Source organism: Herpailurus yagouaroundi, unplaced genomic scaffold (genome assembly GCF_014898765.1).
Source record: "Herpailurus yagouaroundi ecotype Mexico unplaced genomic scaffold, PumYag 164, whole genome shotgun sequence".
Lineage (NCBI taxonomy): Eukaryota > Metazoa > Chordata > Mammalia > Carnivora > Felidae > Herpailurus > Herpailurus yagouaroundi.
The window spans coordinates 12,353,846-12,381,416 of record NW_024412405.1 but is presented as its reverse complement, the minus strand read 5'-3'; the positions used below and the strand labels follow the sequence as shown (position 1 = coordinate 12,381,416).

The 27,571-nt window shown below is 48.6% G+C and overlaps 1 protein-coding gene across 7 annotated transcripts in view; it reads left to right on the top strand.

The window, feature by feature from the left end:
• UBAC2 (UBA domain containing 2) overlaps positions 1 to 22,900 on the top strand; it is a 196,924-nt gene extending 174,024 nt beyond the window's left edge. For 3 of the 7 annotated variants that reach the window (XM_040487167.1, XM_040487172.1, XM_040487168.1), the window contains exon 9: positions 4,806 to 6,676. In XM_040487167.1, the coding sequence (XP_040343101.1) occupies positions 4,806 to 4,961 (156 nt within the window). In that variant the 3' untranslated portion in view covers positions 4,962 to 6,676. Of the gene's footprint in view, positions 1 to 4,805; positions 6,677 to 8,997; positions 10,478 to 12,773; positions 13,937 to 22,825 lie in introns of those variants that run through there. The other 4 variants (XM_040487169.1, XM_040487166.1, XM_040487170.1 and 1 more) reach the window with 4 other exon arrangements.
• Positions 22,901 to 27,571: the final 4,671 nt, after the last annotated feature.

Here is a 27,571-nt window from a genome sequence, read left to right as displayed (position 1 = left end):
AGACACAGAATCAGAAACAGGCTCCAGGCTCTGAGCCATCAGCCCAGAGCCTGACGCGGGGCTCGAACCCACGGACCGCGAGATCGTGACCTGGCTGAAGTCGGACGCTTAACCTACTGCGCCACCCAGGCGCCCCCAGAAACAAGCTTCTTGAGAGAAATGGTGGGTCCCAGGCCCAGGGTTGGGAAGGAACAAGATGACCCTGGACCACCATGCAAGGAATTAAGGAAGTACTCTCATAACTAAAGGTTCAGGTCCCAAGGACACCAGAGCCAGCTTGAGGGTGTCCCAGTGACCAAATTTGGGACATCAGATTTGGGTATCAAAGTAAGTAAGGACAGTACTTAATATAATCCACTGGGCAGAGGGTAATCCATGAGCTCATACTGATGTTAGGAGATAAATTTTTATATAGGTATATGCATCCACAGGGAAAAGGAATGTAAAGAAATAAGTAGAGAGGATTGTGGATGGTATTAGAAAATCATAATTTTGCAGCTATCAGAGTAAAAACCAACTCAGGGACAAATCATCAATATCTGAAGAACAGGCTATTTATGTAATCTCCAGGTATCTCCCCAAAAGTTGCTTATTAATTACAAAAGGAAAATAGTTAACTATATAGTGGAGAAACTGGGCACCAGCTTAACCACATCATCAGAATCAGTATACCGGTAATGGAACAGAGAGGCTGCTGGCTGTCCTGGAAGGACACATCAGTTATGTCTTACAATAAAAAATCCGTAACTTTGATCATAAAGATAAAGCAGATAAACCAGTTTGAGGGACATTCTATAAAATATCTGACCCATATTCTTCAACAATACTCATGCCGCAGGCTGTTCCAGATTAAAGGGGACAAAGAGGCATGTTAACAAAATGTCAGATGTGATCGAGAAATGCAGTCCATTCTGTCCTGAAATGCAGTGCAAACATTTTTGGTGAACAAACATTTTAGAGCCAGTTGATGAAATTGGACTGTGGATTAGATCATAGTTTTATATTAATGTTCAGTGTCTGCGATTTGGTATCTATATGGACTGTGATTAGGAAGGAGAATATTCTTATTCTTGAAAAATACACACTGAAGTACTTAGAGGTAAAGGGACATGGTATGTGCAACTTAATCTCAAATGTTTCAGGAAGAATAAGTGAGAGAGCATATAGACTGAGGGAGAGAGAGAGGGAACGCAGCTGTGGCAAAGTAACAGCGAATCTGGATGAAAAGTAATTGGTTCTAGGTACTGTTCTTGAAACTTTTCTAGAAGTGTGAGATTATTTCAAACTAGAAAGTTAAAAAAAAATCTGTGAAAGAAGTTTAGAGCATTGTAGTAACAACACTTTTAAATTTCCTTCTACATACATTGTTGTCTACTCATCAAATAAATCAGGTGCAGCATTTCATAGCTGGTCACACCGTCCAGGCCATCACCACCCCTGTCCCCAGAGGACATAAAGGTCAGTTGGACCCAGGGCACCCAGTCTGTGTGGCAAAGCTGTATCCTGACTTTTTCTGGAATTCATGAGGGGCCTCTGGTCAGAGCTCCCACAGCCACCCTGGATTAGGCCACCGTAAACGCCTTGGAAAGAACCCAGTTGAATGTGCCTGATGAATTGATCCGGCTTGCCCCCTCACAACTTCTCACTCAGACTGATCATTTTCATGGCTCCTCAGGACTGTAAGAGGTGCAGGAAGGAGCCAGTTTTCTTCCATGTCCATTAGAGAATTTTTTTTTAAGTTTATTTATTTATTTTGAGAGAGACAGAGACAGCATGAGTAGGGGAGGGACAGAGAGAGGAGACAGAGAATCCCCACAGAGCCTGATGTGGGGCTTCAACTCATGAAACCATGAGATCATGACCTGAGAGGAAACCAAGAGTCGGACACTTAACTGAGTGAGCCACCTTGGTGCCCTTAGAGAATTTCTAGAAAAATGTTATCCCCGTAGCTATGAAAATAAAGCCCAGTAACTCATTTTGTAAGATATTTATGATAACAGATTCAAAAATAAGCTAATGCTCTCAAGTTCAGGTAAAAAGAAAGAGTTCTATTACTGTTTACTTACTTGTGCTAGAACCGCAAGTCACATTCCTCACAGACCGTTAAGGATATGAGGTATTTAAGGTGAGATAGCTCTTTGTGTTGGCACTTTCAAAAAAAAAAAAAAGTGTCAAAAATAACAATAAGGAGAATGTGTGTAATTGAAGTCTTCAGGGTTTTTTAATGAATCATTTTCCTTGATCCTCCCAGAATGACAGCAGGTTAACAGCATTAACTTCTTCCTTGCTCTGGTATGAAAAGATGTAAATATGTGAGAGGCTGTTTTTAACATATGCTTCCTTATTCATCATTAATTTTCTAAACCTTGTTTCTTGTGTTTACTAGTTTTCTTGAAAATGGTCATTACAGACTGTCATTGCCTTAAAACCCAGGTTCTTCCCTGGCATTGTTTATTATGTGGACCCTTGGCAATTTTTGCGATAGGTGCTAGCCAAGCTGTAAAAGAGGGGAAAAAAATGTTCTTGCCCTCAGGACATTGACAACAATGTTTAGAAATGTATAGTTAATATATAATCTCTTGGTTAGTTAGTTGAGGCTAGACACTATGTAAAATATTATCTATTAGTAACGTAGTAAGATAGCTTGGACGAACAAAACCTCTTGATGCTTAATTCTTCAATTAAATGTGCTGTATCTTTTAAATATCAGAGTCATGCAATTTTAATGCATTAGGGAACTTAATAATTCTCTAAGTCAAGAACAATGAAAACTATTGTTTTCTGTTTTTCTGATGTAAAAAAAATACTTAAGGAATTTTAGTGAGAGTTCTTTCAGTTCGGAAAACAAAGAATATTCTAAGAATGAATGTGCATCTCTTATTACATCTCATAATAGTCTAACATACAGCCATAGAAAAATTTTGCCACTTTTTCTACTTCTGCTGTTGGTAAGTTCCTGAATTTTTGGGTCTTCACAGTCTACTGTTTTTCAACAAGTGGACTCAACACCTTTGCCAGTTTAGTGCCCCTTGAAGATGCCGTCCCCAGCCACCCCCTGTTTTAAAAAAATTTTTTTAGGGGCGCCTGGGTGGCGCAGTCGGTTAAGTGTCCGACTTCAGCCAGGTCACAATCTCGCGGTCCATGAGTTCGAGCCCCGCGTCAGGCTCTGGGCTGATGGCTCAGAGCCTGGAGCCTGTTTCCGATTCTGTGTCTCCCTCTCTCTCTGCCCCTCCCCCGTTCATGCTCTGTCTCTCTCTGTCGCAAAAATAAATAAACGTTGAAAAAAAAAAAATTTTAAAAAAAAAAAAAATTTTTTTTAATGTTTATTTCTGAGAGAGAGAGCAAGTGAGGGAGGGGCTGAGAGAAGGAGACAGAGGATCCGAAGCAGGCTCTGTGCTGACAGCAGAGAGCCCGATGTGGGTCTCGAATTTATAAACCATGAGATCATGGCCTGAGCTGAAGTCAGATGCTTAACCTACTGAACCACCCAGGTGCCCCCAGCCCCAGTCCCTTTTAAGAACCTGTCAAAAACAAGTGCCACCCTATAAAAACTCTTTTTAATAATAAAATGTGCTCAAATGTCTAATATCTTAAAAAGAAATAGATACGTTATTCCATTTCTCTTTCTTCTTTTCTTTTTAAACAGGGATTTTCATATTACACCTATAGTCAAAAATAACAATGAACTTCTGTCATTAGCCTCCTACTTTTTTTTTAATCAAAGGAGGAAAAAACTTACCAAGTTTGTCTTTCTTGAACCCTTCTACGCTTAGAAAATGACCCTTAAGGGGCGCCTGGGTGGCGCAGTTGGTTGAGCGTCCGACTTCAGCCAGATCACGATCTCGCGGTCCGTGAGTTCGAGCCCCGCGTCGGGCTCTGGGCTGATGGCTCAGAGCCTGGAGCCTGTTTCCGATTCTGTGTCTCCCTCTCTCTCTGCCCCTCCCCCGTTCATGCTCTGTCTCTCTCTGTCCCAAAAAAGAAATAAATGTTGAAAAAAAAAATTTAAAAAAAAAAAAAAAAAAGAAAATGACCCTTAAGTTTATCCTTAATGGAATACATAGGTAAAAACGGGCAAGGAAATTAAGCCGGACTAAACCAAGCTAGGGCTCGACAGAGGGAAGATAAATGGACTGGTACAGATTCCAGCTTCCTGCCTTCCCGTCACACTTCTTTACCTCCTAATCAGCCAAGAATTACCAGCTGTCTGCTCTGCATCAGGCTGGCCACTGGGCTAGGTTCTTGAAATACAGAGATAAATAAGGCATAATTTCCTGACCTCAAGTGGTGCAGAGCCCGGTATGGGGAGCCAGGCTCAGCGACATCTCTAGTCAACTGTGCAGAAGTATTCCAGTGCCACTGAAACTAAGAAAGGACTGCCAGTGCAGGGGGCGGGGAAGGCAGCTCCCATAGTCCTGCCACCGGGTGTGAACTCCCACTTCTATGCTGTAGGCCCTGAGGAACCATGGCAGGATCTTAAACCGGGAGTCACATCATGGGGTTCCCCTGGAGGGTGGACTACCCATGGAGGAAGGGGCGTATTATAACCATAATGTAACTTATTCCATCCCTGCCCAGGAAATATGCTTACGAGTGCTTACGAGACTCTTGCTTTAGTAGGTTGATAATACGTGAGACCCGTCCTGTGGATTCCACTCATGGCATCCAAAATATTCATTGACCCGACTAGAGAGAGAATGGCCTTCAGCACACAGAACACTTTCAGTCTTAGCTGATAAATAGCAAAATGCACTTAGTCAGGAGAATCTTAATCTTAGTGAGGTTTTCTTCTCTCTTCCCTTCTCCAGAATCTTCACCACTGTCACCATAAAAACTCACCTGATACAAACAGTTCCCCCTCACTAACATGTATGTATTTTGGGGTACACTTTGTACTTCTGTGTATTTATAATTGTGAGTTGGGAACTGGTCCAGCAGTGACTCAGCTTTTATTTCCCTGGTGATGGCGGGCTCCATGAGGGCTAATCCCATCTCTTCCTGTTTGCCACGCCACATGGAGCCTGACACACAGAAGGTGCCCGATGGTGGTTAGAGCAGGGCTAAACGTGAAGGTGTGAGAGTGGTATTATGTCAGACTTTTCCATCTGTAGGCTGGAAATAGGTTTTCTCAGAGAATAGCAAAGCTAACTGTGTTAGAATGAAATATTGTGTGGCAGTCAAATAATTAACTAACTTTGGGGGGGTGGGGGGTGCCTCATTCTGCTGGGTCTTCTAAAAGATATAAGCAGTGGAGCTCATCCAGTCTGTTGTGAGGGCCTTCTCAGTACCAAAGCCTGAGCAAAGCAGAAATGCAAAAATAAGGGGCCTGTGAGCAGCCTGTAGCCAGACAGGAGCATAAAATAACCAGAAACCATTCACTCCCCCAATGTGTGTGGTCAAAGGGGTTCAGCATTTCTGAGGAGGAGGGGAATGGCCAGGTATCCAGGGGAGAGAAGCACACTGAACCACAGGTGACCTGACCGTGCACTTGGCAGTGGGGAAGCCACGAGGTAGGAGAGTCAGCTTGCCCTGAGCGGCAACATGGTTGTTATAATGAAGGGGAGGGAAGGGTGAGCCACATCCCCAAGACTTCTGCTGGGGTGCTCCTCCCGGCAGGGCGTGCGTGTGGCCCAGATGGTGTTGTGCCGTGAGGGGGCAACCAGAGTGGGATTGGGGCGGGCATCATTCAGGTGGGCATCACTTCCTGCAAGTGTCAGAATTTGGGAAGTAGAACCCAAAAACCGTTTGCTTTTGACACCCTTAGCTAAAGGGAAGTTAAAGAAAACCACAGTCTTCACTTGAACAAAACAAGAGGAGTATGTCACTGAGAGGAATTGCCATGTTTCATTGGGATGAACATCCTGATTCACTGGTGCCAGAGAGTAGTTGCATCGTCGGTAGAAGGCAAAGTAGGACTTCATTTATTTTCTTGAGTGAGAATTAGCTCGAGGTCGGAGTCCCACATGTCCCAAATCATAGAGGATTGTTTTTTGTTTTTTGTTTTTTATTTTTGTTTTTTCTAAGGAAAGGAAAACTGATAGGGAATTTATTTCCATCCCTATAGGTTTCTTTTCTTGTTCAACAGGGTCTTTCTTTGGAAAACGTATTCTAGGAAAAACTCATTCTGCCGTGTCTGTCTTCAGAGCACTGCCATCGGTGGTGGGAGAGCTCACCTGCGGTACCTGCTCCTGTCCACGTTCCCAGCCTTGTGTGGGGCTGGCACACGGGGGGCCTCGGGCCCTTGACCAAGAGCTGCCAGCAGAGTCACAGGTCGCTGGGGGGATGTGCCACACGGCTAGGCTACAATTCCAGTACCCGCCCCTCGTTGCGGACCCTTACGCAGAGATACCTCTGAACCTTCCTCTAGAAAGTCAAGTCTTCAGTTACAGAAGACAGGCATCTGGGGTTACACTCAGGCACCTTCTGTTTTTATGAATGAGGGATGTGGGAGACAGGAGGGCCTAACACTCTGCATGTTATAACCCAATTACTGTTTAAAGCAAATAGAGAAAAGGATTATTTTGTTTAGACTAGAAACCCAGATGAACTCTATTCTGATGTTCTGTGGTGAGAATGTTTAGACAGAAGATTCCCTGTGATGCATGAGCAGAAGGAGGGGACTTACTGTGCTCCAAGATGGAGAAGGAATGTTGAAAGAAACGCTTTTCAGAAAATTCGATGGGCCTTTTTTTTTTTTTTTTTTTTTTTTTGGTAAGTTTCCCAGACAGACCACTGCAAAGCCAGCCAGTCTGAGACTGACTGAGACACCAGGTGTGCATCTGCAGGTCTCGTGGTGGCAGCGGGTGTGTGCAGCGTCCTGAGTGTTTTACCAGCTTTATCATTCCAGCCCCAAGCTGTTTATTGGTGGTCTTCCCCCAGCAGACGGTCAGTTCCTTAAAGAACTTACATCACTAAACTGAAACTCCTTCTCTAGCCACTGCTGGGCACGTTCTGTGTGCCAGGCTCTGTGTCAGGTGGGGGACACAGCAGGCACAGTCCCAGCCCACACGGAGCTCATTGTCTGCCTGCTGGGGAAGACCGACAATACGGAAGTCACTAATCCCAGCTCACCGAGGATACTTCACACAGACCCTCGGGGAGTCTGTGAACATTCGGTGAATGAATGACATTCATATACTGTCCACAACTTGACTTAAACCGATCAGGAGGTGTTTTTGTATTTTTATCTTATAGTCAAGACCATGGACTTTTCTCTTCCCATGGACATTCTATCTGATCAAGTAACAGGTAGCTCTCATTCCAAGAGCTGAACTGAAAAGACAAGAAACAGCCTGTAGAGGAAACAAATTAGGTTTCCAGTGTGATTTGATGTGTTATGTGGCTAATATATATGCCTTGGATGGGGAGGGAGGTGAACTGAGTATCTGTAAATACCATTATTTATATAATCATCACAGCTGAATATTTGCTAGAATGTATACAAATATAAAGTTTTCTAAGAGTCACTAAAATAATGTGGGCTTTTAGAATTTTATGCTCACCTTTTAAGAAAAGATTTTTCCTATCTTTTCTACTTCATCTGGGCTCACCATGTTAGTTTTCTTAGGCCAGTTCTTGCATGTGCCATTTAAACACTGGAAATATGTAACAAATCATTCTGGCGTTGGTTTTAAGCGTGGCTGTGTTTAACTGTGGCAGGATGTGTACATGAGGGCGAATTTCACCTTGAACCCCGTTTGACCGAGCGTCCCGGGAGGGCTGATTTTCTGCCCAACACTCCTTCCAGCCGCTCAGTGCTCACTGGGGCTCCCTGAGAACACACATGTGCTTGATCATTGTAAAACACACATCAGTTCTTCAACCAACAAAGGATATAAAGCAAGTAAAGTGAAAGCAGCTCAAGTGAATGCTGAAAACCAAATCCAGGGGTGGTTTTGTCAGGCTGTGGGAACCTCTGAACTGAGGCCGCAAGGGTCACAGGGAAGGACTCGCACATCTGGGCCAGTCAGTCTTCAGCAGGGTGAGAATTATGACCGGGCCATGCTCACTGAGCACCTGTCAGGCGCCAGCTACCAGGCGACCAGGCCAGGCCCTTCACTCACATCTCTTATCCCCAGACTGTGGGCGCACTGAGAGCCCACGGTGTAGTGGCCCACCTGACTCACGCGGTGAATACATGGCGTATGGGGGCCTGAGCCCAGAGCTCAGACTCTCCCTGCCCACTGACAGGCTCACCCCCTCCCAGCAGTGGTGGCTGGGATGACTCTCTGGCACTTGGGTAACATCTAAAACGGCTGCCAGCCTCCTCTGTGTTTTTCTTTGAAGGAATTGGGCACTTCGGGAAGCCTGTGTGTATTTGCACATCTGACCACAGGTCTGCATAGGTCTCGGTTTTCTCTTTCTGCCATTTGAGCACAGGAGTTCGTGTTTCACGTGCTAATGCAACCTTCACACAGAGACAATGACAGAGTGCGCTAGCACTGTGCAAGTTGGGCTTCTCCGCACAGGGAACTATAAGTCCGCGACAAGTAAAGGCTGCATTGTTATAATTGTTACATGATAACGAGATTGTTCTGCCACCCAGGGGAGCTGGAGATCCCCAGTTCGGCTCCAGTTCTTATATCTGGATGTGAGCTTTGAACCAGCTCCCAAGAAAGGACAGCAGTGGGGTGTACGGCCCCCTTCCAGGCAGCCTCCACTGAGAGATGCCAGCAGTTAGAAAACACCTGTTGAACCTGCTGTCTCTCTGCTTCTCGTCTTTTCTGGCTGATTGTTGTCCACATTCCTAAGCTCAAGTATACAATTTCATTTTTCCTTAGATATTTACTATTTGGGACACCAGAGGAAATGTACAGATACACTTTCTTTTTTTTTTTTTTAAATATATGAAATTTATTGTCAAATTGGTTTCCATACAATACCCAGTGCTCATCCCAACAGGTGCCCTCTCAATACAGATACACTTTCTTAGTGTAATTGTTCAGTTTTTAAAAAGAACTGTTAACATTATTTCTACTTTGTTTTTTCATCTGGTTAAAGCACCAGGTGGTTCCGCCGTGAAAATTCTGCAATCACACTTTTCTTCTCACCCCTAAACAATGCAGAAAGCTCTGAAGCCAGCTTTGGCTATCTGAAGCCAGCTTTGGCTAAAGGGGCACGGTTGCCGGCCTCCAGAGGATGGACAGCCAGTGGCCTGCCGCAAGCTTCTAAGTACATCAAATGCGCTTCTCAGCAAAACCTGTGAAAAACACGGCCCAGTTGCCAAAACCAACAACGGTGCACATGTGGTTGTTCGTTTCTGAGAGACTGAGTGAACTCAGGAGGAAGCCTCACATGCAGAGAAGGCTTCTCCACACCGACATCACGTATGTATGTAGGACACGACCCGGCCATCGAAGGCCTGAGGGGTCCCCTCCAAGGTGGTGCAGCCCGTGCTGGAACTGTGCTTTGGTGGCCTATATGGCCAGCCCATCATCAGCCTCCAAGCCAAATTCAGAGTCCATGGAGGGAAGACTCAAGCACCAGCTGGAAGTTGTGGCCTAGCACCCTCACCTGCTGGCGGTGGGGGCCTGGCTCACACGCCATCAGCTCCAGTATGAATCACAATTTGGCAGATAGATACTTTTATTCCTGCTGGCGAGGTGCCAAGAAGCAGCCAGTCTTTAGCTGTGCTTGAAGCACCAACGGTGACAAAGCGGTGATCGTGAATGTCGTGTGAGCCAAACTGAAGTCGTTAAGGACCGCCACGTTGCTGGGTGGTAGCGTCGTGTTTGTGGTAACAGAGAGAAGGCAGGTGGAGCTGCCCACCTCCTCCTGGGCCACATTAGCTCCACTAAAGATAGTGGTTCTTAACTGTCAGTTACTGGAATAAACGTCATTAAAGGTTATTTCAATCCAGGAAATGACCTAGGAAGGATCACCTGGATTTGACGTGCGCCCAGCCCAGGTCCTCGAGTATGCTGCTCGGGGTAGAGAAAGCAGGGCGGGTCATACTGTTCGAAATCCCCCCAAGGAAAGAGGAAAATGTGGATCCTCGTAATCAAATGGCAAAACTGATGTTTCACGTTTGGCAGAGCCTAAAATAGAGCATCAGATGACTTGAGTGTTAAGAAGAGTGTTGTGGTCTGTCGACACCACCCTGCTCCTGCTCACACAGGATGTCATCAAGACATCTGACGACTGTAAGAGATACATTGGTGACATGTGGAATGGATAATAATATGAAGTGGGCTTTAAACCAGTTAAAAATCTCTAAAAAGACCAAAAAAAAGTTGGTCAGCCACTTGAATAGAAAGGGAGGTCTGTAGTGAGTTTGGGGCCCTACCTTTGATTTTTACCTGCTTGACATTTTCATCAGTCACTTGACGGGGACATTATAGAGGTTTGCTACTCCAGTTCGGGGGTGATAAAATTTTGAGGGATCTGAGTAACCTAGGAGACAACAGAATTGAAACTGAAATTAGGGGTGCCTAGGTGGCTCTGTTGGTTAAGCATCCGACTTCAGCCCAGGTTATGATCACAATGGTTCATGGGTTCGAGCCCTGCATCGGGCTCTGTGCTGACAGCTCAGAGCCTGGAGCCTGCTTCGGATTCTGCACACGAGCACAGGCACATGCCCATACACACGTGTGCACGCTGCCGAAGTGTTCCACTGCTGTGACAAGGGCTGCGAGCACAGGACAGCAGCAACGGGAGAGCATTGGGGGGGGGGGGGCGCTTCACTGGACAGAGATGGATCCTGGAGCACAGGAATGAAGAAAGCAGCCCCGGCCCCCATTCTCAGGAGGCTTACAACACAGTGACAGGGAGCCCAGGACACAGGTCAGTGGAGCCACAGAACTTTTTGTCTGGGCTTCCTTCTGGTCTGGGAGAATGGGAAAGGGCCAGGTGCCCCCAGAGTCAGTGGATGAAGAGGAGCTACCGAGGCCAAGGGCAGAGGAAAAGAGCCTTCTGGTAGAGGGACCCTGGCAGTAAAGGCAAGAGAGGCTTCCACGGCACCCGGGCCGGACCAGGAGCTGGGGCACTGGCCTGGAGCAAGAAAGATGGGGGAGGATGGCCTTCAGACCTTCAAAGTGCTTCACCCAAGAAAGGGACTAGGATTGTTTTCTGTTACTTGAAAGGGTGAAATTAGGACCTTTGAAGTCCCACGGATGACAGCGAGAGGCAGATTCTGCTTCTGTGGAGGAAGAACTGTCCATCTTGGCCAGTAAGTGAGGGAGTGTTTGTGATACCCTGGGAAAGGTGGTTCTTTCCTTGAGCAGGAAATGAAAGCAGAAGATTCTTGTCGTTCTGTCCACACTGTCCCCCAGCCCGGGCAGTGGGTCTCCCACATGTGACGGCCTTTTTCCCAGGCACCAAGCGTCCCTTCAGAAAACAGCTGTCAGGTGTCTCGCCACAGCCCACAGCAAGAGATGCCTGCAGCAGACACGTGTGTGCGTGTGGAGAACGGAAAGGAAGCTTTCTGGAAGGAGGGCCCTCGCTGCATACATTTTTTAATGCTTCTCTTAACCCACTGAGTGTTCGTGACGCACTCTTGAGGGATCACAGCCTCGGTTTGGAAAACACGAGCTAGAACCCGCCTCTCAGAAGTGTCGCCTGCATGTCTGCCTCTGCTCAGCTCGGTTAGCATCTGTGTCCCTGAGGCTCCTTGAGGAAGGAGGGGTCTGGGTGTGGGCAGGGCATAGAGCTTACTCCCATCTCCTCCCCTGCCACCCACTGGGCTCCCCACCTTCCTCCCTCCCCCCCACCCCACCCCCCTCCTCCTCACTCCTTTCCCCCAGCCCTGCCCACAACCCACCCCGACCCCCGCAGCATCAGGCGTTTTCCATACACTTTGCACTGAGGGCACTATTTTCTACAGGAAGGATCAGAAGTGGTGACCAAGTCCTCAGTCCACAGAGCCTCTTTAACCCACACGTGGGGAAAATCTCAACATGTGTTACAAAACTTACAAAAGTATGTTTCAACATACGTACGAAGAATAGATTCCTTTGGCTGGTCTGGCGTCATAGATCTATTTATAATACATTTGAAAATGGGAAAATAGGTTATGCCTAAATTTCAGTGGCGCTGCCTGCTTCATGGAAATCCTATGTTGAAAGTGCAGGAAACCTCTGTGTTTACAGATTCAGGATTTGTGGTCACGAAAATGCAAGCCTCGTCCTCCCTACCCTTGGTGACTTTCGCTACGTACTTCCCCCTGGTTCTGCCCCAAGCTTCACCTCCTGGTGCGCACGGCTGCTGCCTGGAGAGCCCCCGCAGCCAGGACCTTAGCAAATGCTGCACCTCACATGGCAGGTTTTCCTTCCCTGGCCGTGTGATTCCAAGAACCTGCACACATTTTTGTCATCGGTGTCTGCCAGCATCAGAAATTAATGTTCAACTAAGCGATTGTTCACACGCACAAGGAAACGTGACTTGGAGAAGTTGTTCGAGGGAATCCCACCTGACGCTGAAAGGGCGTGCAGAGTCGTGTGAGCGGGGCTGCTGTGCAGACTGGCTTTCCAGGCCGCACCCCACGGGCTCGTCCACCCTCTGCTGGTCCTGGCGGGTCGCTTGACCCTTGGAGACTCATTCCTGGTCTCTCAAATGAGAGTTAAATGAGATAATTACACTTATTAGCCATACGTTAAGCACTTTAAAATGTGCCTGTTAAAAAAAAATTTTTAATCCTATTTCACACTGAAATGAAAATTAGGGTTTGTTTGTTTTTTTAACGTTCTCTGCAAAACTCTCCTGAAGAGTACCTGGGGGGGCTGATGGATTAGTAGCAGGGTCCTCAGCCTCATCAGGTTTCTGGTTTTGTTTGTTTTCAGGTTGCTCGGCTCATGGAGATGGGATTTTCCAGGGGTGATGCTTTAGAAGCCCTGAGAGCTTCAAATAATGACCTGAATGTGGCTACCAACTTCCTGCTGCAGCACTGAGGGTCCTGGGCAGCGACACACAGACTGGCCAAGCTGCCGCCCACAGCGGGCGGGCACCGGCCCTGCTACTGAATCAGCCTGAGGTCACGCTCTCTGGCGCTGACGGTCTCCCATGTTCTCGTGGGCAAAGGGCGGTCCCCGCTGCTCCTCCCTTAATTCCAAGATCACTGCTGTTAAAAGAGTATCGAAAATAAGTTTGCCATTAAACTAGCATGTATTTTCTATATTTTTTATTGGGCATTTTCCTTAGTTTGAAAATCATCACTCATTCCTGATGTGTTTAAAATACATTAAAGTTGCAGGTTTCTGTAAGCAATTGAATAGCACCGCTGATGGGAAGTTACTGTAATATTATTCTTTTTACTATAGTGGATCCTCCTACATTATATCTGATCATAAATGCTACCACTGGACAAAGGGGAATGTTATTCAGGAAGAACATGGCAAAATATTCCTTATGAACTTTTTCTCATCACTATTTTTTTCCTCAAATTTGCTTTCAAGCCTCAGTGACTGGTGTCCACCTTTCCTAGGGGGTGAGCAGGGCGTGTCTGCTGCACACAGTCTTGGCCAGGCCTGAGTGTGGAGGGAGAAACAGAGAACCAAACTCTATCCACACTGTTCCGGCCCATTTCAGTCCAGGGAATCTTTCCAACTCCCTTTCCCTCACCTCCATTAAGAAATAATGATCATCGAATACTGATTCAAGGTTCTGGAAAACTCTGTGAAACTTAGCTGGGGTTCCTTTTGCTCAGAACATCTACAGTCAGCCTCTCAGGCTGGACGTGGAAACAGGATGGAGAGAGTAGGGGCTCAGCCCTGGAACAGCCGCAGGGCCCACCGCGCTGGAGGCGCGTCCTCCCCGGCCCGGGCGCATCAGGACTTCCGCTGCAGCCAGGGCACACAGCAGAGGACACGGGCCCAGGCAGAAGGGAGGCGGAGGTGGGAAAGGCAATTGTGTGACTCCTACGTTCTGCAAAATGAGCAGAAATGTATCAAATTGATGCAAATTTGGACAAGTGTAATACTTACAATAAAGTTTTTAATGTGTTTTACTTTGCAGTATTTTTTATTCGACTTACCTAAATCTTTGTTCTAAGCTGTGTAATTTATCAAATATAAAACATTTTTTTTGCCAGTGCTCATCATTCTTCAGAAGATTTGGGTGCTTTTTTTTTTCTTTGGAAGTGAGAGAAAAGGCCCCTTTGTTCCTGTAACACTGGCCCCGTGAGGCCTCATCCGTAGGCTTGTTAGGGCATCAGGCTGCTCGGAACGGGAGTTGGGATGACTTGGGAGCCCAGGTGGTTCCAAGTGTCTCTTGTCAGCTTGAAGGGACGGCAGCGGGCATCTGCCGCCACATTCCAGGCCAGTGGCTCCCAGCGCAGAGGTGTATGCAAGTACTAACCTCTGAGCCCATCTGGATCCACCCCTGACCTTCCGGTGCAGGGGTCCCAGGAGACAGCGCCCCGCGTCCAGAGATCCGCCATCTCCTATGCCCCTTTTCTCAAACAGCACTGAGCAAAGTCACACCAAACCACAGGCGTAGTGCTCACTCACCTGAGGCTTCTCCATGCATCTCACAGAGGATGGGGGCAGAGAGCCCCACGGGGAGGAGCCCAGTGTGAGGCCTCAAGCAGAGGTCATCACACCTCAAAGACCCTCATCCTGCCCAAGGAGCCCAAGCACCCTTCCACAGCAGGAAGTATAATTTAGTGTAAATTGAGGCAGTGCTGGCCGTGTGGCCACAGCCCTGCACCTAACAGTGGCAGAGCTGGGAGACCCCCTCAGGCTTTTCCTGACTTCCAGCCTCTTTCCCAGCTGCCTGTAGTTGCCAAGTTTCCATTAGCTTCCATCCTTTTCATATGACTGCCCAGCCTTTGCCACCTTCCTAGGCACCAACTTCCAGATCATCCCAATCCCGACCACTCCCCAACCCCACACACATCCGACTCTTCAGTCTTGGGCACATCCTCTTGACCTGGCTGGAGTTCCCATCGCTGGCCCACTGCTGCTTCCTGCAGATTTTGACCCAACAGCCACCAGTAGCGGGTTTGAATACCCAAAAATACCCCGCATCCTGTCAAGACCCCCAAAAATCTTTCTGGCTGATGGGCCCCCCACCCCCACCCCCGCAAAGAGAAACCGTTTGTGTTTGATGCATAGTGACGCGTGCCAGAGGGGGGCATCAGCGAGCCGTTGGCTTGGTTTCCTGACGTCTAGAAAAGTTCATGTAGACATTTGACTTTGTGCAAATGGCAGCAACAGATCGGGCCTCATTTTCAAGTAAGCCAGTTCCACTTGACAAGAGGAAGAAGGAAAAAGTTGTCTGTGGTGAACCACCCCCCCCCTTCCTCAAATTAAGGAGACTCTGCCTTTGGAGTTCTGATTCATCAGCTTGGACCGGGTTTGGGATTCCAAAAGGAAAATAATTTCAAGGAAATTGAGCATAAAATTGTGAATGCACGCATTCCACAGTAGCACTTAGAACTTTGAGTCCTTGAGTGTAGATTTCTGCCACAGTGCTTCTCAAGTGCAAATGATAGGGTCTAAATCATAAACTTGAGGGGGTTTTTTTTTGGTTTTTTTTGGTTTTTTTTTTTTTTTTTTTTTTACTCAGGTAGCTGAAGTGATATTTAATTTGGGAGAATCAAAGGTTATTTTTCAGAATCCCCTAACCCCTGTAGTGTGTTTGTAAACGGACAGACCAAGAATATCGAAATTGCCTTCTGGCTCAGACTAAAATTTTAGTTCCCAAACTTCAGTCTCTCATGTAAGAAGACTTACCAGAATCATGTGAATTTGCTAACCTGCTTGCTATCTCATGGAGAACCCACACTAGCTAAATGGCTGTGCCCCAGCAGAGTTGGGATTTCAGGATAAGGCTTGGGAGCCTGGGGGCTGGGGGAGTGGGCACCAGATGTGGAAAATCAATCTGGAAAGAGGGGAAAGATCCGGAGTCCTGCTCTGGGGATCACAGAGGAAGGCGGGTGACAGAATATGGAGAGAGGAAAGAAGAGGGTTAGTTTCCTGCGTTTCTAGTGGAGGAGGTGAGCACAGGGGGCCCGTCTGCAGTGCTGCAGGGAAAGGGGGGTTAGTGTCAGCCCAGCGATGGCGGATGCCAGCAACAAGAGCTGGAACAGGGAACAGGAGAGAGAGCAGAGGTCGGCTGTGTGCACTGGTCCGGGAAATGTGTGGAGGGAGGAGACAGGGCAGGGACACTGTTCCTGGGTCAGCTTGTGGGTCAAGGTAACCAAACTGGTGATGAGAGACCGGAGCTGTAGGCCCTGGAAGGGGTATAATCAGAACTGTGAAGAGACGTTGGCCTTGGGAGCGGAGAAGAAGGCTTCTGTCCTCCAGAACCAGAGATAGTTAAGGAAGTTAGAGGTGAGTTGTAAACTTTGAGCAAAGTTGAAGAAGTTCAAGTGCTAGTTTCTGGCTTCTTAATAAAGCAGGAAGGCGAGGGGCCGGGAGCTTGAGGAGAGTGGATGACGTGGGGCCAACCAGAGGTGGATAAAGGCTTGTTGGCCACTTTTGCTGATCAGCTGCAGTGTTTTGGTCCGCTGACCCCATATGTCGTGGGAGTTTCAGAGCCCTGAGAGATTTAGACAAATTCAGACGGTCCCAGGAACTAGCAGCACACACCGCCCCTCCTAATACCTTCAGGCCAACCCACACTGTGCCCTTTCTCTCTGTTCTGAGCTGCCCTGGGGTCTGAGGAGACTTGGCGGGAGAGGGCAGAGAGAGCAGGCCGCTCCTGAGAAGGCGTAGGTTACAGGGGTCCCTGACCCACCCTGGTTCTCACCCAAATACAAGAGTGCCTTAGGGACCCTGGGACTGCTCCAAGGCTGTCCAGGAGGGTGTCGCCCTCCGCCCCCCTATTCCCCCCACCCCACCCCACCCCGCCCCCTGCCGTGGCCGGACCCAGACATCCCAGGGCCTCCACTTGGCTGCTGCAAAAGGAGCATCAGCAAAAAGATTGCAGGGTGACCCAGCCACCCACAGTGGTTCACACCAGAGAAAACCTCCACAGTCCCCAGTGCTCAGCCCAGGCATGTGAGAACCCCATTCAGTCAGATTTCTGCCACTTCGCTCAGTCTTCAGTGCCCCGGCTGACGTGGCTTCCACCAGCAAAGCTGAGTGTGCTATCTTTTCCACGGTGGCCAGGTGGAACCCAAGTGGCAGACTGGATTTGATGCCTTTGGGATCTTTTTTTTTTTTTTAAGTTGATTTAGTCTGAGAGTGAGCAAGAGAGAGAGAGAGCAGAGTAGGAGCAGAGAGAGAGAATCCTAAGCAGGCTCCGAGCTATCAGCACAGAGGCGGACTCAGGGCTCCAACTCAGGAACCATGACATCATGACCTGAGCCAAAGTCAAGAGTCGGACGCTTAACCGGCTGAGCCACCCAGGCACTCCTGATGCCTTTGGAATCTAAACAGAGGCTGTGATTTCCTGTGGTGCCAGTCTCTAGAGCCTTATTCTGAATTTAGCACTTGAATTAAGTACTGGGAGTGCAGATGTCAGGTAATCCCTCGCTAGGCTGGGCTGTAAAGAGTAAAATGTATCAAAGCCACAGGGAACACCAAAGCTGAGGGCCTGTTTCACGGTGGGAAAGGGGGTCCCAGCTCCTAGCTCCTCTCCTGTCCCCCCTGCACCTTCAGAGATGTGCTGTGCCCCCAGGTGCCCCAACAGCCCAGCTAGCTGACTTTTCTGTCATCCTGTTCGCAGGGGACCGTGGTCGGTTTTGCTCTTTTGCTGTCTCAACAGCTGTTTGTATAGAGGTTTTATTGTGAGATTTTGTAATGATGTTCGACAGAAGTGCTGCATTATATCTGAAAACTGTCCGGCCTCCTACTATGTGTGCAGATCTTGTAAAACCCTTATTTCTGTCCCTATGAACTAACCCGTCTTTCATATGCATAAAGCTGCAAGAATCACAGAAGTCTTTCCAGAACAGGCCACATCTGCACACCAGGGGGTGTGGTGGCTAAGATGTTGCCTCCTCAGCAGGTGGGGACCAGGTTGTGTTTAAATCTGCACAAAGATGAATGTGATGTCCACATCCACCTCTGCCTTGAGCACCTGTTTAAAGGGAGGAAGTGCACTTATTTTGTTTAAGCAAAAAAAAGTCAAGGGAATATTTGGAAAAGCCAGCAGGCCAAGGCCAGCCCTTTTCCCGTCTGGGAAGAGACAGGCTGAATGTGGACAGAACAACAAATAAAGCCAAATACCCACTCCCAGCCTCTTGATCCTGATTGTTTGTATGAGGAGCCATGTTAAATACTTATGACATTTCTAAATTCAGAGTTCAAAACCACTCCAAAATGACAGAAACAAATTCGGGGGTTATAATTGTTTTGGGGGCAGGGGAAGGAAGTGGAGAAGGTATGGAGCAAAGAAGGGTCTGTTTTTAACATCTTACATAGATGCTGTTATATGTACGTCTCTGTATTATAAAATCCTCAATACGAAGTTCAAACCCTCCAAACAAATCTTGCATCCCTCTTCAGGGCTTGCAGACTTCTGGGGGTTCAGACAAGGAGGCTTAGTGCACCCCTACATTGGGAGCACCCCCGCCGGTGGAGTGTGGTTGCAGCCCAGAGGAACAGCACCAAGGGAACTTCTCACATACCCCCACCCTCATTTCCATGAGGACACTTCTGGCCAAGACCCTGCTGGGGCTGGGTGCAGAGCACAGCATTTCCTCAGGACTCACCCAGGAATTCTGATGCTTTCCAGGAGATTCCTGCATGAGCTCAAACCTTATCCCTCCTGCCCAAAGCTGGTAGAGATGTCCTTAAGGAGCACCAGACCCAGGCCACCCCTGGACTGTGATGTCTGGCCTGGGCTTGTGGTTCGGGTGGAAATTAATCCACCTTAATCCTTGCAAATGCTGCAGCCACATGGGGTCTAGAGCCTTCCACCTCATGGAGGTGCAGGGTACGGATCTGCTGGGACTAAGGGAGGGGCTAGTTCCTCAGGCCTGGCGTCAGGGGCCGGGGACCCATAGCCAGCACCTGACAGAACAGGAGGCAGCATTCAGCACAGGCCCAGCCCTCTAAGGGGACCCTCCTAGAAGCTGAGCTAAGAGATGCTCCTGGTGTACCTGACAGCTAACCAGCGATTCTGCTACCGCCAGTGATTCTCTGCTGGGTGCCTCCCTGCAAGGGCTGAAATAACCGTAATAAGTCCCCTGTGGGCAAGAGCTGTGCTTTCCTCGCATGCGCCAGGCATCCAGTGGGTGAGTGAGTGAGTGAGTGAGTGGACACAATAAGGTGGCGCCTGGCTGGCTCAGTCAGTGGAGCAGGTGACTCTTGATCTCAGGCTTGTAAGTTTGAGCCCCATGCTGGATATAGAGATGACTTAAAACTACAGTCTTAGGGCACCTGGCTCAGTCTTAGGGTGGCTCAGTCTGTTGGGGGTCCAACTCTTGGTTTCGGCTCAGGTCATGATCTCATGGTTTGTGGGTTTGAGCCCCTGCATCAGCTCTGCCCTGACAGTGTGGAGCTTGCTTGAGATTCTCCCCCCGCCCCCGCCTTTCCCACCGCTCACATGCACCCACAGTCTCTCTCTGTCTAAATAAACTTAAAAAATTTTTTTTTCTAATCTTAAAAAAGGATATATTGCTTAATTTATACACATAAAATAAAATAAAATAAAATAAATCTCTATCCTCTAAAAGAATGGCCACTATCTTTAATAGAAACGGCACATGGCAGAAGCTCTCTTATCTCTTTTTTTTTTTCACATTTATTTACTTTTGAGAAACAGAGCACGATGGGGGAAGGAGCAGAGAAAGAGGGAGACACAGAATCTGAAGCAGGCTCTAGGCTCTGAGCTGTCAGCACAGAATCTGGAGCCGGGGCCCGAACCCATGAACCACGAGATCATGACCTGAGCCAAAGTCAGATGCTTAACCAACCGAGCCACCCAGGTGCCCACCTATCTTTTTTTTTTTACATTTATTTATTTTGAGAGAGAGAGAGAGAGGGAGAGAGAGACAGTGGGAGTGGGGGAGGGGCAGAGAGAGGGAGAAAGAGAATCCTAACCAGGCTCCGAGCTGTCAGTGCAGAGCCCCATGTGGGGCCCAAACTCAGAAACCATGAGATCACGACACAAGCCAAAATAAAGAGTCAGACGCTTAATGGACTGAGCCACCCAGGCGCCCCAGAAGCTCTCCTACCTTAAGCTGGGGACTGGTACTGACTCAGTTAATGTTGGATGTGAATATATATGCCCATGTATATGTATATAGAACCCATATATTAAGTATTTTAAGTTAGAGCATGACAATGTAATTAATTCATCAATCTTCTGGTGTTGCTGGAGCTAAAACCTTTTTATTTTTAATGATAGTTGTGCTGATTAGAAGCTTGTATCTTTCAAAATCCACACCCATATTGCATGGATTACAGGTCCCACTTTGGATCTCTATCACAGCTAGCATGGGAACTCAGTGAAGCAATCAGAGAGGAGTGCATTTCATCCTGGGTTTTTACATTTTTCTGATGTCTCGTAGTTGTCACACTCACACCTATTTTTACAGCAGGTTTGGTTCTGTTAGCAGTTTACATCCATGAAACTTTCCAAAGCATTGCACTTAGTTCTTATAAAAACAGCACCTGGGGTGCCTGGGTGGCTCAGTCAGTTGAGCGTCTGACTCTTGATTTCCAATCAGATCATGGTCTCACAGTTGTGAGATTGAGCCCCGATTCCACAAATGTGGGGCCTGCTTAAGATTCTCTCTCTCCCGGGGCACCTGGGTGGCTCAGTTGGTTGAGTGTCTGACTTCGGCCCAGGTCATGATCTCACGGTTCATGGGTTCGAGCCCGACGTTGGGCTCTGTGCTGACAGCTCAGAGCCTGGAACCTGCTTCGGACATGTGTCTCCCTCTCTCTCTGCCTCTCCCCTGCTCATGCTCTGTCTCTGTCTCTGTCTCTCTCTCAAAAATAAATAAACATTAAAAAAATTCTCTCTCTCCCTTTGCCCCTGTCACCCTCACTCTCTCTCTGTCTCACACATAAAAAAATTAAAATTAAAAAAATAAGAGTGAAAAAATCTTGGGGCGCCTGGGTGGCTCAATTGGTTAAGCATCCAACTTTAGCTCAGGTCACGATCTCACGGTTCATGAGTTTGAGCCCCACGTTAGGCTCTGCGCTGACAGTGTGGAGCCTGTATGGGATATTCTCTCTCTCTCTCTCTCTCTCTCTCTCTCTCTCTCTCTCTCTCTCCGCCCCGCCTCTCTCTCTCTCTCTCTCTCTCTCTCATCCTCTCTCTCTCTCCCTCTGTTAAATAAATAAACATATAAATAAAGCTCTTTTCACCTGTGTACTTTATCAGTTTACATAATAATTACTTAAATTATTTAATTTCACTAACAACTGACACGCGAAGCTTTGGGAACAACCACAGCTGTGTCTCTGTGAGCATGACACACCACTGGGGACATAGGAACAGGGGCTAGGAGAGGCCACCGGCCACTGGCACACGTGTGGTGTGGGCGACCCTCAGACCCACGCTTCCCCCGAGCTGAGTGCAATCTGCCGAGAGAATTTCCATCATAGCTACAATCACCGCGAACAGTGGAGAAAGTCATTCAGATAAGGGAGAGTCACCAAAGAGGTCCCCCAAAAGGCAGCATTAGGATGTTGAGGGGCCTCTGTCCCTGATTTCTTATTCTGCTTCTTAGATGCCTGCCCGCACCCCACTGCCCTCGCCTCACTGAATGAGTAACAGCGTCTCACCAGCTCCAACACCAAGATCTTGCTGGGCCCCGGGGAGCAGCGTGCCTGGTCTCCCTGCCTCCCACACGGGGTTCAAGGCAGGACGTCCTCACAGCTGCACGGTAACTGACTTGTTAGCTCCTGAGCCTGTATCCCTATCTTGTTCTCCCTGGCTCCGCCAGCCTGCCGTCCCCTCCCCTCTTTCTCAGGTTTCTGTCCCCAGCATCATGTGAGCCCAGCCCCACACCATTCACTCTTTTCCTAGATGAGGAAGTAGACACCAGCCAGAGGCTAAACAGGTGATCGAAGTCAAGCCACCCACATAGAACACACACAGAAAACCCCTAAAGATACAGCAAAACCCATGAACTCATGGAAAACCAGGCTGCACTTACCCATCTTAAAGTCTCGGATACAGAAATCACACAGATCTCAGAGCTGGAAGGACATCAGTGATCATCGTGACTGATGTTCTCTGTTTGCACATGAAACCAGGTTCCAGAACTGCCAGTGACTCACCAAGGCTCCTTGGGGCCCAGCAGGCATGGAACCCGCACCTCATGAGGTCCCCATCTGATGAGTCCCCTTCGTCCCCACCAGCTGTGGTGGGCTTTCGCCATAAGGGTGGAGGTAACAGAGCTCTCAAGACTGCACTTCCCAAGGAAGGTGCCTCCAGTTCCTTGGCCTCTCTCCTCTTCCGGCCAAGTGGAAGCCGGTTCCACCAGCTCTGCCCGGGCAGGTGACATTAGAGGCTACGGTGGTTACCATTCCCCTTCTCAGTCACATCCCCACACGCGTACCAGAACTCTGCGAATATAAAAGATGAGTGCATGGATAAAACAACAGATAAGGTTAATAGACTTCCGCAGAAGTGCTTAACGGAGTAGGGCAGTTGGGCGTCGGAAACATAATCTTTAGGCCGTAGGATGAGCGGGGGCTCTGCACGAAAGCTTCTCAGAAAATCCAGGACATCCACTTGACCCAGGGAGAGAATGTGAGCAGAACGGTACTGTGTGTGGTGCCTGCACCTCCTCCAGCTCCAGCCGCCAGTTAACCTCACACTACGTGTCATCGGCCCTGCGAGACGCAAAAGCAGGCTCACTCTCCAGCATAAACGCCGTACTCACATCAGACGTGACACATTGTTAGCTCTTAGAGGTGCCTAAAAAAAATAAGTGGGAAAAATAACATCTGCTGTATTTGGGCTTCTCCTTTTCTTTCAACAGGTGGTAGGAGGTGTGAAGTTTGCAGAAAAGAGCAGGATCCATATCCTTTCCTGAAATCGGGTAGAAAGGTTAAAAATACCATATGAGTCTGCTGGGGCTACCGTAGCAAAGTACCACAGACTGGGGCAGCTTAAACAGCAAAAGTTTTGTCCTCACAGTTTGGAGACTGGGAGTCTGAGACCAAGAGGTGAGAGCTAGGTTGGTTTCTTCTGAGGCCTCTCTCCTTGGCTTGCAGACGGCCACCTTCTGTGTCTTTGAGTGGTCTTGCTTCTGTGTGTTCCTGTGTCCCAATTTCATCTTATAAGGACACCAGTCTGTTGGATCAGGGCCTACTCTAATGACCTCATTTTAAAGACTGTCTCAGAGGCGCCTGGGTGGCTCAGTCAGTTAAACGTCTGACTCTTGGTTTCGCCTCAGGTCGTGATCTGACAGTTGGTGGGATCAAGCCCCACGTTAGGCTCTGCACTGGAGCCTGCTTGGGATTCTCTCTCTCTCTCCCTCTCTTTCTGCCCCTCCCCCACTGTCTCTCTTTCTCAAAAATAAGTAAACATTAAAAAAATAGGGGCGCCTGGGTGGCTCAGTCGGTTAGGCGTCCGACTTCAGCCCAGGTCATGATCTCACATCTGTGAGTTCGAGCCCCGTGTCGGGCTCTGTGCTGACAGTGCAGAGCCTGGAGCCTGTTTCAGATTCTGTGTCTCCCTCTCTCTCTCTCTGATCCTCCTGCATTCATGCTCTGTCTCTCTCTGTCTCAAAAATAAATAAACGTTAAAAAAAATTTTTTTTTTTTTAATAAAAATAAAGACTCTGTCTCCAAATGCAGTCCCATTTGGAGGTTGGGACCTCACCATGAATTGTGGCTGGATGCAAACCATCCCATAACAAATTCCTCAAGGACGGAATGAAGGATGCTACTGCTGACGACATGACCCTCCATACTCCACTCCATGATGATGATCGCTGGGGCAGCCATCGCTTCCCAGTTTAGTTATAACTGAGCCAACAAATATGCTGCAGAGGCAGCCCGGTGTGTAAGAAATGTGGCCTTTCCAGGTGGGACTCTGTGGGCCCCATCAGCTGTGTGACTGCCGATGGCCATGGCCTTCCCAGGCAGTGAGAGTGTTGCCTGCCCAGCTCCAGGTGCCTCGGAGGGTTGCTTTGGCTGGCAGGCCCCATGGGAGTGTGGACCTGCTTCCTAAACTATGAAATAGCATATTTGTAGAATATTCTTCATGTGTTATGATACTAATAAGAAGCTACCACCTGATTTTGACTGGATGCTGAAGATTCTGGCATCTTTAATGTCGTGTGACTGCACTGGCCGACCTTAGTCAAGAGCTGTTCCCGCGAACCTGGAAACCATCTGTACCTGTGCCTCCAACCCCCATCCTTCTTTCCTCCTGAAAAAAGGTTTTGTTTTAAAATGGTCACCAGAGACTTTCTCCACTGTCTTCTTCCTTCTGTGTGTCCTCACCTTCAGCCTCTTCTCTGACTCCTTCCCTTTCGAGACTGAAACCATAACAATTTCTCTATGATCACCCAAAAAAAAAAAAAAAAAATCCCAAGGCACCTGGGTGGCTCAGTTGAGCGTCTGACTCTTGATTTCAGCTCAGGTCATGATCTCACGGTGTGTGAATTTGAGCCCCGCATCGGGCTCACCTGCTCTCAGTGCAGAACCTGCTTGGGACTCTCTCTCCCTCTCTCTCTGCCCCTCCTCTGCTCTTTCTCTCTGTCTCTCTGTCTCTCTGTCTCTCTCTCTCTCTCTCTCTCAAAAACAAATAACAACAACAACAACAAAAAGAGTGATAAGTGTTTAAACAAAAATCCCATCCCTCATTCCCTACCCTGTCTTCCAATTCATCCTTAGAGACCAGTCTCTTGAGGCATGCTTGGACACCTGCTGACCCCACCTCCTCAGCCTGCTAGCATCTGGCTTCTGGCCGCCCTGGGCCCTGGCATCACCCTGCAGGGCCACAATCAGATGCATGGTGATTCAAGCTGGCCTGTCCCAAATCTCCTTACTGTGCCTCTGGGAAGCACAGCAAAGGCTCCTGCTTCTTTTCCCCTTGTTCCCTCTGACCCCTGACCCCCCCCCCCCACACACACACACACCGGTGCATCTGCATGTGGCCTCGCACCCCCTCCTCTTGGGTACGTACGTACGTAACTAGCTTTTCAATGGCAGGTGTCTGCTGACCTGTCAGCCCCACCATTCCTGAACAGTAATAAAGCCTACGTTGTACAACAGGCTCCCTCAACTCTAAGAATATTGTCCACCTCAGACCTCCCAAATCTCCCTAAATCTGTCTTCTCGGCCTCAGGCCTCATATGTCCTGCTCTGTACTGGACACCTCCATATGCCTGCCCACCTTCTCCCACCCCCACACTATATCTTACCCCGGATTCCCTATCGGGAATGATACCACCATCCATCCGATCTTCCAGCCCCAAACCTGGGAGCCCTCCCAGACAGCCTCCCCATTCTCTTCTCCCGTTGTCTGAGTCTCCACTTAACACTGAACACATTCTCCTGTCGTTGTCTGATTGCAGTTGTGTGGCACCCGCTGGTCTACACAATCCATGAGGTTGAAGGGCCATGTCCCCATAGTCCCCCTGTATCCACAGAGCCTGGGCTAATACTTGATAAATGTGTGAACTGATGAAGCGGAGTACTGGCCCAGAGACAGAATTGGAACTCACAGCAGAAGTGGGGTGTCCCCTGCCGTTTCTTGTGGGGCTTGAACCCACAGACTGAGATCATGACCTGAGCCGAAATCAAGAGTTGGATGCTTAACCGACTGAGCCTCCCAGATGCCTCCCCACCACCCCGCTCCCAACAGCCTGCCCTTTCTGCACGGTCTCACCATCATCTCTGTGCGCTGGGAGAGAAGTCACTTGTGGATTCAGCTGATGAGTGTTTACTGGGACTTTCTGGCAAAGTTTCCAGCAGTTCACCCCCTACGTGCAGCCTAGCAAAGGGAATAATGTCAGGCATTAGCAAACAGAGGGCTCCTTGCCTCCCGAGGACAGACCACCTCCCACAGCCATTGCAGGGCTGTTAAGGCAACAGAACACATCTCAGGGCTTCTTGGGATCAAAGAATGTGGGCACAGGAAGATGGTGTAGACCTTTGGCATCAGAAAACAAGCCTTTCAAGACTTCAGTGGTTACAGAGGAACCAGGACATCCATGTCACGAGGGATTCCTATGGCCTGAAGTGTGATCTGACTTGTGCACTACAGGGTTGGGGTGTCTGAGGGGGCCGAGGCCTGGCCCTGAGCCCGGCTGCCCACAACCCTCACCCGCCAGATGAGCTTCTCAGTCTCCGTGTCTGTCCCGTACACAGTCACTTGGTGAAGTGAGAAAGAAAACTGTAGTGAAAGCCAAACCATGGGTAACTTGTGGTATGCAGCAAAATCCCAAGGAAATGTGATTCTCAGTGAAAACATGCTTTCTGGAGAAAGCCAAGAGGCCATAGGAACATTTGGGTATCTACAAACTTGATTTATGAAACTCTGCTCTTCCCCCTTAAAATGTCAAGTGATTAAGATTCCTAGAAGTCATCATGAAACCCTCCACCCAGTGACAGAAACCCCTGCACACCTCTGCTGGTTGGGAGCCCTTTGTCCACCCCCAGGGAATGGGACCTGGTGACCTTATCACAGGGCCTTGACCTTCAGGGCTGCCCTGGGCCTCCTGGCATACTCTGGACTGGCCTCCCATGTGGAGGGTGAGGAGACCCTGATGTTTCCATCTTGGCATGGAGTTATCCTGATAGGGTCTGGAAAATAAACCATGATAGCTAAACTCTAACAGGGGTTTAAAACAGGACCCCCTCACCACTTCTGCCGAACCTCACTTTCACAGTGGGTGTGAGGGCTTAGAGCTGGGGAGAGGTTAGGGGTGGAGGTGGGGCTCAGAAGAGTCTGGAAACGGGTGTTCAGAAATGGGTGTTATAGGTTGAATTTTGTTCCCCCACAAGGATAGGATGAAGTCCCAGTACCTGGGTATGTGACCACAATTGGCAGCAGGTTCTTGGCAGGTATAATCCAGGTAAAATGAATGAGGTCATTAGGGTGGGCCTAACCCAAGATGACTGGTGTCCTTATGAAAAGACCTCGGTAAAGACGGAGACGTACCAGGAGAATGCCACATGGAAATGGAGACAGAGATCCGGGTGATGCTTTACAAGCCAAGAACCCCCAAATATCGCCAGATAGCCCTCAGAAGCTGGGGAGAGGCTGGAACAGATTCTCCCCCACAGGCTCAGAAGGAACCAGCCCTACCAGTTTGGGGCTTTTAGCCTGTAGAAGGGTGAGAGGGTAAGTTTCTGTTGTTTTAATCCACCCAGTTGATGGTACTTTGTAACAGTAGCTTTAGCAAAGTAACACTGTGGGCAAGAAGGATGCTGCCTGAAGTCTCCCAGGAGGGGGGGCGGATTGCCCAGAGGGTTTGTTCAGACACACAGTGCTGGGCCCCTGCCACGGAGGGGCTGCTTCGGTGGGTCTGGGGTGGGGCCTGAGAATGTGCATTTCTAACAAGGCTGTAGGTGCTGCTGGTCCAGAGACCACACTTTGAGAACCACTGCACTAGGGGGCAGGATGTGGCCTAGGCATTGCAACCTTCCAGCCCCAGTAATGATGGGACGTATATCCCCACTACTGTGACTTGTGCCAGCCCACTTAGAAACACTGCAGTGGCCACAGCCCATTTTCATTTTAAATCATCTCTTTAGCTTTTTTTTTTTTT